The 14,880-nt window shown below is 38.4% G+C and overlaps 1 protein-coding gene across 1 annotated transcript in view; it reads left to right on the top strand.

Moving 5' to 3' along the window:
• UPP2 (uridine phosphorylase 2) overlaps positions 1-14,880 on the top strand; it is a 34,965-nt gene that overhangs the window by 4,639 nt on the left and 15,446 nt on the right. Inside the window, 3 exon segments of the mRNA XM_045837610.1 lie at positions 2,741-2,858; positions 9,456-9,614; positions 12,297-12,411. Of these exon segments, the coding sequence (XP_045693566.1) occupies positions 2,741-2,858; positions 9,456-9,614; positions 12,297-12,411 (392 nt within the window).

Genomic DNA, 14,880 nt, shown 5'->3' with positions numbered 1-14,880 from the left:
ATCCAAGAAGCTCAGAGAGCCCCAAAGAAGTTGGACCCAAGAAGAAACACACCAAGGCACATCATAATTACATTAGCCAAGGTAAAAACGAAGGAGAGAATCCTAGAAGCAGCAAGAGACAAGGGGACAGTCACCTACAAAGGAGTTCCCATCAGACTGTCAGCTGATGTCTCCAAAGAGACCTTACAGGCAAGAAGGGCCTGGAAAGAAATATTCCAAGTCATGAAAGACAAGGACCTACATCCCAGATTGCTCATTCCAGCAAAGCTCTCATTTAGAATGGAAGGGCAGATAAAGTGCTTTTCAGATAAAGTCAAGTTAAAGGAGTTCATCATCACCAAGCCCTTATTTTATGAAATGCTAACGGGACTTATCTAAGAAAAGAAGATAAAGAAAAAACATGTATAGTAAAAGGACAGCAAACTCACAATTATTAACAACCACACCTAAAGCAAAACCAAAAGAAACTAAGTAAACAATTAGAACAGGAACAGAACCACAGAAATGGAGGGCACATGAGGGTTAGCAGCAGGGGGGGGTGGGAGGAGGAGAAAGGGGGGAAAAGGTATAGAGAATAAGTAGCATAGAATGTAGGTTGAAAATAGATAGGGGGAGGGCAAGAATAGTACAGGAAATGTAGAAGCCAAAGGACTTATAAGTATGACACATGGACATGAACTAAAGGGGGGAAACGTGGGTGGGAGAAGGGGTACAGGGTGGAGGGGAGAGAAGGGGGAAAATGGGACAACTGTAATAGCATAATCAATAAAATATATTTAAAAAATTTATATGGAACCATAAAAAATAAATAAATAAAATAAAATATCAAGGCCCATAACTTCCTGACAATCTGAATCAGAATTTCTAGGTGTGAGGCTCAGGTACCAGCACTTTTTAAAGCACCCCAGGAGACTCTGATAGGAAGTCAGGGTTTAGAATCACTGGAGTAGATGAAGGAAAGTCTTTTCTAGAGTAAGGATTTATAGATTCAGTTAGGATCCAAAGAAAAGTCTCCTGAGAGGGAAAGCAGTTTTGGCAGAGTCAAACAAAAGGTAACAGAAGTTGGAAGGAAAGTGGACGGCAGTGTTTCTCAAACTTTAATGTGCACAGAAATCACATAAGATTTGCTTCAACGGCAGGTTTTGATTCAGTAGGTCTAGCACGGGGGATGAGATTATTCATTTCTAACAAGCTCCCCCTGCAACACTGCTGGTTTATTGCCCACAGTTTTTCTGACAAGGGAGTACTGGTAAATGTCTTCTTGCTCCTCACCAGGAGAAGAAAGGAGGGATCCTTTTGCTTTGAGGCTTTGAGTCTTGTTCTGAAGTAGTAAAGTTTATAACAACATGGAATGCTTTATTTTTGATACCAGCTATGATCCATTAACTAATTAAGAATCTGTTACCCTAAATGTCTTTGAGGAAAAAATTAATAGTATTTGGTTCCACTTCTTGAACAGTTAAATTTAATTCAACAAATATAATTTGTTAAGACTTAGGGATTAAAAAAAAGATATATAAGACAGCTTGCATGAGGAAATTCACAATTTTTCTGGGGAAACAGAAAATTAGCATGTGAAATCTTATCTCTCAGCCTAGGTGTGAAATAAATGCTTTAGGAACACAGTGGGAGATGGGAATTCATATGAACTGGGTAGGGAAGATGCTTGGGAAAGCCATCCTGGAGGAGGTGATATTTGAATTTGACCTTGAACAGTGAGTAGGACTCAGAACTGTGAAAAATGAAGGGAAAGGGGAAGGCTGTTCCAGAAACAAAGGCCTAAAGAGGTATTCTCAATTTTGATTGCCTATCAGATCGTCTGAGAAGACTTAAAACCTACTTTCAGAGTCTAAATTCATTGGAGCCTAGGCTCCAGTGTTTTTAAACTATTTTTTTAATGGTTGGAGATCACTGGAAATATAGAAAAATACAAACTTTTTAAAAGATGTTTAGAGGTATTTACAGAGAAATGGAAGGAGCATAGAGCAAAGCAGTCAGATAGTTCTTGGCAAAGATGGATTGACCCCTTGTGATATGGGATAGATAATTTATTACTAACAATTAAAGTAGTACATAATCATTACTGTAATAATCAAAGACAGTTCACTGTCTTGCCTTATTTTGCTGAGAGAGAGGAAGGATAGTAACTCAGCTAGGCTCATACATTCCTCTGGGCAATCTTGCAAGGCAGTTATTTTCACTATACCCATTACAGATAAGGAAACTGGGAGTGGAACCCAGGCAATGTGACTACCGATCCCAGTAGTTTATATCACACAGCCTCCCACGAAGAGAAGAAAATGACCAAGAGAGCTAGACAGAACTCAATAAAACAGACTGTTATGTAATCTACTTGTTGTAAAATCTTGCTCATTTCTGAACTTTTGTAAGCCTTGGTTCCTTTATTTTTAAATTGGATTTGTTAGTATTGCTTACCTAATAGAATGGTTATGGAGTTAAATGATGTAATGTATTTATTATACATTTTTTTATGGCAGTATGCAATCTTCACGCTTAAGGCTATGCCTAAGTGCATATCAAATATTAGCCAGTATTATTATTGGTGTTGGTTTTATTATATTATTATAATATTTGCTTCTTAAAAATCATTTAATCCTAAATGAAGGTTTAGGTCCAGCATTTGGGTTAGTGGTTATCATAGGTATAGACTGATATCTTTTCTCTTTTGTGTGATTTCTATCTAAATTTCTTTATATCTTTTTCATATTATTTTTCCCAGGAAAAGATTTGTTCATGTTAACAATCCTTACCTGGATTCTATGGATGAAGACATTCTCTATCACTTGGATTTAGGAACAAAAACACACAACCTACCAGCAATGTTTGGGGATGTGAAGGTAAAAAAGTATTTCTAACTTGAGGAAAAAACTCTTGTTTCCTCTGCTGATATACCTTCTTATCTTCCCAACACAAACTTTACCCATTCAGTTAGCAAAATGTCAGAGGTCCCACTAGGAACTGAAGTCATCCTCATTCTCTGAAACAACTTAAAATTGTGTATGTCTTGAATAATCATTTCCACCCCAACAAAATATAAAGGTTCCCAAACTAAATCTAATTCATACATGATTATTTGACTGTTCTGGTTCCTAGAGATAAATACAATTTCATTGACAATACTGCTGGATGCTGAGAACTCATTATAATTCAGTTTACTGTTTAACACCTGCATTTAGGGCAGAACTTCACTAATTCACATTTTATTAAAGCATACCATAGCTCAACAAAATTAACAATGCTATCTTGAAAATAACCGCTATTTAGTATTTCATATTATTAAGATTTCTGTTATTTCACAAGAAATATGAAAAGAAAATCCTTTATAGAATACTGCTAGGAAAATTGTACTTCTCTAGTATTTATTTTATCACATATATTTTAAATGATATGTAAGATATATATATGTATATATGATTACATATAATTAAAGTAGCTTATGTCCATTACTTAAAATTGAAAAATATTTTTAAAAACCCAATAATCATTAAAAATACAACTTAAAAACCCCTAAACATAGATATCTAATCATAGATATCAACCTATTTTCTTTTTTTCTAATCCTTTTAATAAATAGATTTTTAAATAGTTAGAACCATATAACTTTGTATCCTGAATTTTTCCTTAACTTGATGTCATTAACATTTTCCCAATATTATGACTTTTTTTGAAATAGATTGTTTAGCCCTGGCTGGCATAGCTCAGTGGATTGAGCGCAGACTGGGAACCAAAGTGTCCCAGGTTCGATTCCCAGCCAGGGTACATGCCTGGGTTGCAGGCCATAACCCCCAGCAACCGCACAGTGATGTTTCTCTCTTTCTCTCTCTCTCTCTCTGTCTCTCTCTCTATCTCCCTCCCTTCCCTCTCTAAAAATAAATAAATAAAATCTTAAAAAAAAAGAAATAGATTGTTTAAGGATGTCAAGATACATATTAGATCGTCTAATTTCTACTTTTAGGGTAAAAGTATTTTCTATTATAAACACCACTGATTGAAAATTGATATTTTCAGACCTGAAGATTTTTTACATTTAAATCAATTTGCTTAGGCTGATTCACAGAAATACTCAAATGGAATAAACTTTTAAAAGAATTTTTGTGTTCCAAAAGGCCTATGCCCATTCACAGCCCCACCAGAAGAGTGTCATGCAGCTTCCGTCCAACTTTTCTTCACTTCTTTAGCAATTACAAGCACAAACAAACAAACAAGCTTTATATCCATTGTCACCCTTGATCTTTACATCAGCCCTTTTAGGTGGGGTTAGCAGATATTTATTTATTTCTTCCATGAACAAGGAAATTGAGTTCAGAGAAGGCAAGGGGGTTAACAAGGTATACAACATACAGTGGCAGAGCTAGGACTTGGATCAAGCTTTTCTTAGGTGGATTCTTGGAGTCACAGTAACTGAGAATAGTCCATTAATTGGGAGTGGGCATTGAAAAAAGGGGAGGAAGAAAAGGAGGTTAGAAGGAGGAGATAGAGGAGGAGGAGAAAGGGAAGAAAGAGGGAGACAGAGACGGAGGGGAAGAGAGATTGGGTGAAGGAAGTAAGGAAGGAGAAAGGGAGGGATAAAGAGAAGAAATAAATCGATGATGTCCATTAACAGTGGGAGGTAAATTGCTTCTGCCCCCTCTCATCTCTCCTAGAGCACAAGGTGGGATGGTGTGGGCTGATTTGACATGACCTGTCCCTTCCTTTCCCCAGGACCCTCCAGTCTGCAGGTCCTTGTCTTTTAGAGAGAGGCCTCTCTCCATATTAGCTTCATCTTCTCAATGATGTTTCATTGATGTTTCTCCTCACTGATGTTTCTGATGTTTATGCTCCAAGAGTCATTGAAAAAGGCTATCCTTGATACTCATTAACCAGACCTTACCTGAATTCAAATGATAGGTCTGAGGTTCATGCCTCACAGTGATGTTCCCAGGACTTTTATTTGGGGATAACTCCAATTAATTAAAAGACTCATCATAATAAACTAGAAAGACTCAGGATATGTTTTTAAGACAGAAAGTTTTCTATCATCTACATATCAAGTGTTTTCCATGTATTAGACTCTGTATTAGGAACATGTGCATGGTACATTATTTGAACCCCATAGCAACTAAGGTAGTTGTTATTATCCCCATCTTACAGATGAGAAAACTGAGGTTCACACACACACACACACACACACACTGCTATAACATATATCTGTACATATAAGTGTATTGTTATAAATGTTATAGCAGTATATCTATATATATGCACATGCACCTATACTTATCTATATTTATTATCTATCCTGCTATATCTATAATAGGCATAACACAGCACATAAGTGAAAGATGTGGGATTAAACTTTAGGGCTTCTCTGATGAAAAAAGTAATGGCTTTTCTCTATTTGAAAGAAAAATGTACTAAATGTAGAGCACTACATTTTGGTGCTCTAAGTGTTAGTTTCTGGGAAATCATTGGGATGGAAATCTTTGTTTTAGACATGAAAATAGTGAGACTCATATACATCTCTCATACTCACACAGATATACACACATGCAGAGTTGCCTCATCTTTGTTACAATCCCAGATATCAGGCCTTAACCTCTCCACCTGACTAAATTTTCATCAGCACTATTCTCACACTCTGCCATAACTACTATCCAACCTTATAAACCCATTATGTACCTGGTGGGAACCCCTTCAGTAAATTCTCTTTTGAATAAAATGGCATGCTCTGGTTTAGAACCTGCTTTGTCCTGGCAGAAAGCAACTCTATTGAGTGGGCCATTTGGATGGATGGCAGGAAGAAGTGTGTGTGTGCAGAGTTGGTAGTAGGCAATGTGATTCCAAATAACCAGAACTGGCTGTCTGACCTATACAAGCATTCTTTTAGAGGCAGCAGGTAAAGTCTGATTTATATTCACAGATGTTTTCTCAGAAACATGCCTTTCTCAGTCACATTCTTATCTTTGAATGAGAACGCACTAGGTTCAATTTCTTGATTCCCTTAAATCCCAGGGCAGTAATCCTAGCTAAAAAGAGGGCATAAGATGTCATCACCTGAGGATTCAGCCTTGTCTTCACAGAGATGATCATTATTAACAACATTATTTTCTAAGGAAAGGAGAACTCTGGATGTGTGAAATTTAGACGTTGAAGATTTTGACAATTATTCCTATTTTATTACTTACCATATTTTTAAAGTTTTTACTAGAAGATACTGCAAAGTATCAGTGGCTTAGCATAACCTAAGTCTATGTCTTATTTACATTGAGTAGAAGGTGGGTGTTTCCAGTTGATTGATGGGTGACTTTCCTCTAACTGGTGATTCAGGGACCCACGCTCCTACCATCTTGGTGCCCTGTCACCTTTGAGGAGTGGCTTGCAAAGATTTTTTGAGTGTCAACACCTGTTCAGCAGACAGGAGAAGACAATCTACAGGATCACCAATGGGACATTTCCATGGGCTAGAACAGGAAGTGGCACCCATCATTTCTGTTCACATTCTAGTGGTTGGGACTCAGGCATACAGACTTATGTAATTGGAGAGAAGGCTGGGAAGTTCAGTTTAGCTGTGTGCCCAGAAAGGAGAAACAGCTTTGGTGAACACAGCTAATCAGACTTTGTCATACTGACTGCAATGAATCAAGCAGTTAAAAAACATAATGGAGGAGCATTAGACATTATTTACTCAAACTGAACATTCAAATATGTCTTTTATAAAATTATTAACATATCCTCCAATTTCTCCCTAGAAATTTTAAGTAACATGAAAAAGCATTACCATATAACACTCTGTAATATGCATTTTATTTTTTAAAAATATTTTATTTATTTATTTTTAGACAGAGGAGAAGGGAGGGAGAAAGAGAGGGGGAGAAACATCAATGTGTGATTGCCTCTCACACACCCCCAGCTGGGGACCTGGCCCACAGCCCATGTACATGCCCTGACTGGGAATTGAACCAGCAACTCTTTGGTTCACAGGCTGGTGCTTAATCCACTGAACCACGCCAGCCAGGGCTGTAATATGCATTTTAAAGTTGTTTATACTCCTTTGTAAATATACAACATACATAAACTGTAATAGCACCAGGTTAAGACAAGATGGCAAAATTAAGTCTTTTAAGACAGTAGGCAGATGTGAAAGTGAGTTAATTCTGGCAGTATACAGCAAAGTCCTTAACACACTTTTGCAACACTTCAGACTCTTCCCCAATGTACTTTTATCTTCTTTGATAAAGCCAGACAAATGATCATTTTGTTTAGGACATAAATCACAGTAAGTGTCACTTAAGGTCAGCATTGCTTGGTGGTCCTCAGCCATATTTTACTTCTTATTAAAGCAGCCAGCCTTAAAACTGTGTCTAGTGGTGATATTTAGTGAGTCTGCTTTAAGAGTAAGGCTTCAAAAATGAAAAAGCATCTGTCTGTACCTATCATCTTTATGTCAGCAGAAACATTCAGAAATTCCTGTTGATTACAGCAATATCTAGAGTTCAAAGAATTCAAACTGTAAGCTGTTCTAACATCTGTTTTTGTTTTATGGTCAATATAAATAGTTGTAATTTACATTCACTGGCACCACACAATGAGATTATTTTCTAACTACTGTAGTCTGTAAAAAATCAAACCAAACAAAGCAAAACCCTCTTTGTACTTAGATCTTGAGCTAAGTCTTAATTGTCTATACCAATAGAGAGAAAAATTTCATAAGTAATCAATAATAATTTAAAAATTCACTTTAGACCATGGTCTTACTCTGTCTGCTACCCAGCCTGTACGGATAACTTCCAATGTAGTTCATTACCAACTTTAATCCCCATCTGGGAAACTCTTCAGAAGCCACAGAAAAACAGTAATGGGGGTAGAAGAGAAGCAGAGGGGCTGGATAAAAGGATAATTATATCTCATAATTGAAAATGAGTGTAACACAGGAATTATTGCTAAGTGGAAACAGAATGCATCATGTAATCATACCACTGAATAATCATAGTGAATCATTTGTGAGTGGGGGTACTACTTTACATCCTCAGTTAGCAACTTCCTTAGACAGATACTCTTTCTGCCTGTGTGGGACCTCACTGGCAGCCCTTCTGATCCTCTGCCTATTGCTGCCCACATCAGTCAGGTACCACCAACTGCCTTTTCCTTATTGGATTTGAATAAACGTCATTTCTACTGAATTCTGCAATATAGAAAAATGACACAAGCTCAAAAGCAGCACCAGGAAGTTGCTACATGAGCTGACAAATAGTATTGTAGTTACCATTTGCTGAGTGCTCAGAAGGTGCCTGGATTTGTGCAATGTCTTCTGCCATTGTCTATCCTGTTTTATCCTCACAGAACCACACGAAGTGTACTTTGTTTTTCTACTTTGGCTGTGATGATCTGAGGCATGTAGAAACTGCATATGTAACACTAGCAAGTTACTTAACCAGTGATGGGGTTGGGGTGCAAAGCCAGATTTATCTCAAAGGGCAGGCCCTTAACCACTGTGTTACCTTATCTCTGACTGAGCTTCCTCAGACATTTAGCTTAGGTTCCCTGATGGCTTTGCACCCCATGCCTTTCTGTGGGCTCTGTTTCCTCACATCTCTGATATCTGCTGCTGCTCATCCTCCCCACTGCTGACCCGGGTACTCACCAGGCTGGCTGCTCATCCATGCTGCTGTTGGCCATTCCGATCCTCTCTGACTCCCACCTCCCCAATCTCTGGGGCTGATGTACCCTGATGGGCTCTTGCACAAGAAACTCTCAGACAATTTTATGACCATTGTTCATTAGATTTTACATTCTTGACTGAAATGCCTATTGTAATTTCAGAGATGTTAAAATGTAAACAAAACAGAAACAAAATCAAATTTTTGGAGTTGATGAAGTACTGTAGTGAGATTTTGAGTCCACCATAAGGCTTGCTCCATGAGAACTTCTTCTGAATGAGAGATTGGGAAAGTTTTGATTAACTTTTTGAAGCTTTAACTTAGCATAGCACATTTTACAATGACAACTTGTGATTGGGAATGCAGAATGACAAAACATATATAAGCCTCTTAGTTCTCCTTTTGTTCTCACATTACTTACATTTCATGTGCTCAGTATTTACATTCCAAGCATGTAGTCTGTTAATGCCCAACAATGAGCTGCTGATATCAGCTAAGAGCTGGTTGGTGTTCACTGTAACTAAACCCCAGCAAACACCGACTAGACCAAAAGCAACACTCACTTTGATTTTGTGATGATCTTTTTCTTTACTAATGAAGTACATAAAACTTTGTGTCTGGCTGCCTTCTTTACAGGTTAATGATGCAAATTAGTGAACTCATGAGCATAACCCATAATATCTGCAAATACTCTTAAGTAAATTAATGAAAAATAAAATAAAAACATTGATGTTGAAAGCTGACCTTTGGTTTTTATCACAGTCATTACAGCAGGTAATTGTTTATTTTTATTCACAGTTTGTCTGCGTGGGTGGGAGCTCCAACAGAATGAAAGCGTTTTCACTGTTTATGCATAAGGAGCTCCGATTGCAGGAAAGTGGGGAAGATGTAAGAGACATCTGTGAAGGGATGGACAGATACTGTATGTATAAAACCAGCCCTGTGCTGGCCGTCAGTGTAAGTCCCCAACGACTGCACTCTGGGAGTCATCACAAGCTCTCAGAAAGAGAAAGAACTTCTGAAGACAGGAGTTCTTTGCCCCTCTTGCTTTGCCTTCTCACACAATTAAATTAAGTCTCCAGGTGTGACATTCATCATAGGAAAAAGTCCCAGGGGCAGAACATAGCATTCGGTGTCCCTTTAGTTTATTAGTTACCACTTAGCTACTCAACTTAGGAGAAAAAACCCTCAAAGCATACTTCCTTTCTTTAGTTTGTAACTGATTAAGCCACCAGTAATTTTCTCCCCTCCATCCCTTTTCCAGCTTTGGGAATGTTGAACTTTAAGTAAACAGGGGCCAATTTTTAAGACTGCCAAAGGCTGCCATTTAACACTACAATAAGCTCACTGAAAAGCTGGAAATGCATTTTCCACAGAGCTCCTGTGAACTGCTCTCCTGTATTTAGAATATGTTAACAGCTATGGTCATGCACAGTACCCTAAGACAAAATGAAAGTGGAATAGTTTGTGATTTTAGGGACTACATAGCCCACTTCCCTCTTGGACTTGGGGTTGCACACACAGAGCAAAGTGGGTATGCGTATGCACCGAGCTTGCCTTTCTAAGTTTGTCTTTGCCACAGGGCTGTACTCTAAAATGATAGCCCTTATCTATCACATATCTGGACACTGCAGTCCTCACAAAGGGCAGAGCCAGTCATACTAGGGTATGAGGAAGAATCTTCTGCAGAGGTGTGACTGTTCTAAGGAGCTGAATTGTATGTGGCTACTGCACCCAGGGAAGAGCCACCAGTCATCAGTACTCTAAGTACCTGATGAGAGAAGGATAGCGATCATGGCTGGAAGCCTGGAGCACAGGAGAGAAAATTATGCAACATCAGTGAGGCAGCTAAGTGGATCTCTGGTCTGTGTCAAGAATGCCTGAAATTTGCTTTGGGCTCAAATGCAAGAAGCCATTCATTTATTCATCTGTTCATAGAGTATCTACATTAAGAGGAAACTGAATATTGTTTAATGTAGGCAAATTTTGTCTCATTAACTTTTGTTTGACATTTAGACCACAACTGTTACTTTTTCTTGTGCAAAAATGGGTAAGGACACAAAAGTAAGGTTTATAAAAATGTGAAATTATCATAAACAAGCAGTAGAACTTAATAGTAAGATATAAATAACAGCAGTAGATGGATTTGGCTTTCTTGTTAGGGAAAAAGAGCTGAAATAAATATGATGCCCAGAGGTCAGCCAATTAGAAATGGGCCTCACTAGGCAGATAGAGGATTTCCAATTTGGGCCCCTTATTGGAAAATTCTTCCTCTCCAGCAGTTGGGGTGTGTGTGTGTGCGCGTGCACACACACATGCATGCACATGCATGAGGAAAAGAATGTTAGCAGAAACATACAAGCCCATTTGTCATTTTATTACCATGTAATATATAAGTGATAATTATAGATCTATCAAATATCTGACTTAGAAGTAACCTAATAGATAAAATAGTGGTTCATTCTCTTAATTTGCAGTTGAGCAAATGAGATTTAGAGAGTTTACTCATTAGTGGCAGAGTCAGTGCCAAAGCCCAGATTTGTTCATCTTGGACATACAAAGTGATTCAGGTTTGATTCGTGTCTCTGGGAGACTTACAAAGCGTTTGGAAGTCAGGACATATTAAACAAATCAAAAATGGGAACCCTAGAGCTTCAAACTTTTTATAGTTTAATATTTTTGAAGGTGAGAGGGAGGGAACCCAGGAGAGAATATCATGGTCATGGCTGCAGTGGTTTTCCAGATATGTTAATGAGAGAGTTGGTGGCAGTCATCACCTAATCACCAGGATGTCCTTGATGATTTTCTGCATGCAAACCTTGTGCCCAAGAGTAGAAATGAAGAACACATTTGAGTCTCCAATGTTATCATGTTAGGAATAAAATAGCCACTTATTCTGAACTCAGCTCCAGCTACTACAAATTCCAGCATGAAGGATCTTTCTGGAGAGTTCTTAGAACATATGACCACCAGGAGTTCCTAAACCCTTAACTCATGTTGACCCCTCTTCTGGTGACATTGATTTTGCCATTCCAAATGCTGAGGAAAACCAGGATTATGGCAACTTAACCTCACCTGCACATTCACCGTCAGATTTGAACTGTTACATGTGGATGTAACCCACATCTCCACTCTCGCATCTTTCAGAGCTCCTCAGAATTGGCAGCACATGAACAAGGGCACCTGACAGCAATGACATGGGTTTACTATTTCATTTCGTATGGTGGGAAGGGCTGATTTACATGGCAGTCAAATTTATATTTCCTGGAAATCAAGTCAATCTTGGAAAAAAGCTCTACTTCAAAGGCTCACTGTCAAGAGCCCGGGGGTGGGGGATGAAAAGTAGCTGTGCCCTGACAACCCAGTGCACTGTGCCATTGCCTGCTTCTGTGCTTGATGGTGAGGGCTGAGCTCAGTTCAACTGGCAGGGAGATGCCTCGCTCTGATCCTCACAGATGAACACATCTATCAGCATGTCATGTAGGCGTCAGCTAGAGCTGACTTATGGTTTCCTCAGCTTTGGCAAAATCATAATGATTATGTAAATGTATCTGAAGGCTGTTAACTTGTAATGAAGGAAGAAACTGTGTCCTGTGCATGTGTCAGTTTGTGTAATGACTTTCTCTTTTCTCTCGACAGCATGGTATGGGGATTCCCTCCATGTTTATCATGCTTCATGAACTTATCAAATTACTGTACCATGCCCAGTGCTATGAAGTTACCATCATCAGAATTGGTACATCAGGGGGAATAGGTGAGATGCTTGATGTCTATTAAATCCTAGTCATTGTCCCATACAAAGTAGCTGCCAAAATATATCAACATACTCAGAGCCCAGCAGAAAACCTGATGGTCTAAAAAGTGTGAGGAGTCTAGGCTTGAAGACATTGAAAGAAATTGAAATTTAAAGAAATTAAAAAATATATCACCTTTTCGTCTTCCTTTCTTTTCTCCATGAAAATCTAGAGTGAAAGATCCTACCGCCTATTGCCCAGGTAAACTTAGATGTTCTTAAGAGAAAGAGTAAAAGAGTTGCTAGGAAATATGTTTTGAGGATAAGAGTAAGTTTTGAGGGTTACATTAAATTTTGAGATGTAAGAATTTATAAATAACAGAAATAAGTGCTTTCAATTACTAATAATTGCCTTGTCAGCTAATTAAGCAGACCTCAAAGCTTTTAGGAAAACATTGCTTTAAGCTCATGCTGATGACTACAGCTCTTTCGTTGGTTGTGTCTTTTCCTCATCAACACAGCAGAACAGACCAAGCTGGACCTTTAGGGAAGGGCCAGCTGATGCTTCTCAAGATTTTCCCAAAGCTTCCCTTCTCCCTGGTTCCTGGCTGGTCAGGGGCCTTGCTTATATTTCCATATTGAGCTGAGGTCAAGGTAGAAAGAAGCCTTCTTTTTCAATCTTTTCTTCAGGAGCAGACTTTGTGAGGGAGTGATTGTACTTTGTCTCCAAATGCAAAAACAGATAGAGCATTGTAACTGGAAGAGTTTGGTTGACAGAGTGACAGGACTGAATAGGAACTATAAAAGGGCTGAGATTTTTCTTAGAACTATACATTTTTGGAGCTGGAATGGACCTTCAGAAATCCTCAAACTAAAATACTAGAGAAGTGACTTGTCCAGTATCACAGAGCTACATGATTCACTAGAAACAGACGTGTTTGAAAAGATTAGGCCCTTTCCAAAGCTGTGGTTCAGGAATAACGCCCACCCAAGGCTCTCACAGATGAGATGGGAAAAAAAAAGGACATCTGTGGATGTCCATCCCGAAAGAGAATGTTAGCAATCATTGTTAGATTTGGCATCCTTCTGGATACCCTCCTTTTGGCCTTGGAAAGACTGTAACTAACACATCTAAATATTGGGAAGACATCATTTTGATGCCCACATTTTCAGTTTTCTTCTCAATCATTTTCTTATTCTTAGGACATAAGGGATAATTCAAGGAGCCACTTGTTTGACTTATTTAAAAAGTATCTGACCCACCAAAGCTCTATCATCAGAGCCCACCTTGGGTCGCTATGTGGATACCCTAAATTAACCCCACGTTGATCAATATTGGAATTTATAAAAACCCAGACTGATATGGCTATGCTCTATAAAAGGCCCAATAGTAAATATTTAAGGCTTTGTAGGTCATACAGTTTCTATTGCAACTTCTCACCTCTTACAGTATGGAAGCAACCATAGGTATGTAATGAGTGCATGTGGCTGTGATCCAATAAAACTTTCCTTACAAAAGCAGTCTGAAGTTGGCCCATTAATTTTAGTTTGCAGATGTCTGTTCTGTGGCACCTCTATGGAAGTGTTCACTCATTCAACAAATTCTTATTGAGTATCTATAATGTAATAGGCATAATGCTAGACCTGGGGAGACAACAGTGAAGATGCTCCTGCATTTATAGAGCTTATGTTTGTTTAATCAGAGCAATAGGCAAACACATGAGTAATGGTACAAAATAAGATGAATGTTAGAACAGTATAGGGCACTATCATTATATGTTCCCTTATTTTGGCTCTAAACAGAAATCAAAATGGGTCAAACACTCGGTCAAAACCTGGGACTGGAGAAATTTAATGTAACCTAAATGTGTTTTTTTTTTTATTTTTTTCCTCCTCCATGGATTCAGACCTTTTGAAGGAAGTGACTTATGCCTACTCCTGAAGAATGAGTTAGTGTTAGTCTGATGAGAAGTTGTGGGGGAGGATAAAAGAGCATTCCAGGCAGGGAGAATAACCTTGGCAGAAGATGGTTTCTCAAGTCCCTGTGACTTGACTTACTAAGTCCCATGAGCAAGCCAGACTGTAGCACTAGAAGGTCAGCCAAGTGGCCTAATTTACATGGGGCTGGAGAGGGGAGGCGGATGGATATAAGAATCAGAAGGAAGGGAGGATAGAGATGCAGAGAAATTACAGTGATCAAGGAGTTGCAGAGATTAGCTATCAAGTAGTCACATCACTTTGTGAAAGCTACTTGCTGGCAGGCTCATTTAGTTTATTCCTGACCTAATTTATTCAAATTTGAGCCCAAAGGCCAATACTAATTTGCATGTCCAAGAGTCATGTTTTTCTTAGAATCTAAACCCCATCACATTGTAAATGTGAATCTGGAAAGACAGCAAATGTAAATGCCTGTTCTGAATGTTATTATTTAATTGCACTTGGAAAAAAATAATTTAAAGGATGAAAAGAAGGAGAATCATCAGCAACTAG

The sequence above is a fragment of the Phyllostomus hastatus genome, unplaced genomic scaffold, assembly GCF_019186645.2.
Source record: "Phyllostomus hastatus isolate PE091 unplaced genomic scaffold, TTU_PhHast_1.1 phas_contig_1, whole genome shotgun sequence".
Taxonomy (NCBI): Eukaryota; Metazoa; Chordata; class Mammalia; order Chiroptera; family Phyllostomidae; genus Phyllostomus; species Phyllostomus hastatus.
This window is presented reverse-complemented; position numbering and strand designations above follow the sequence as displayed.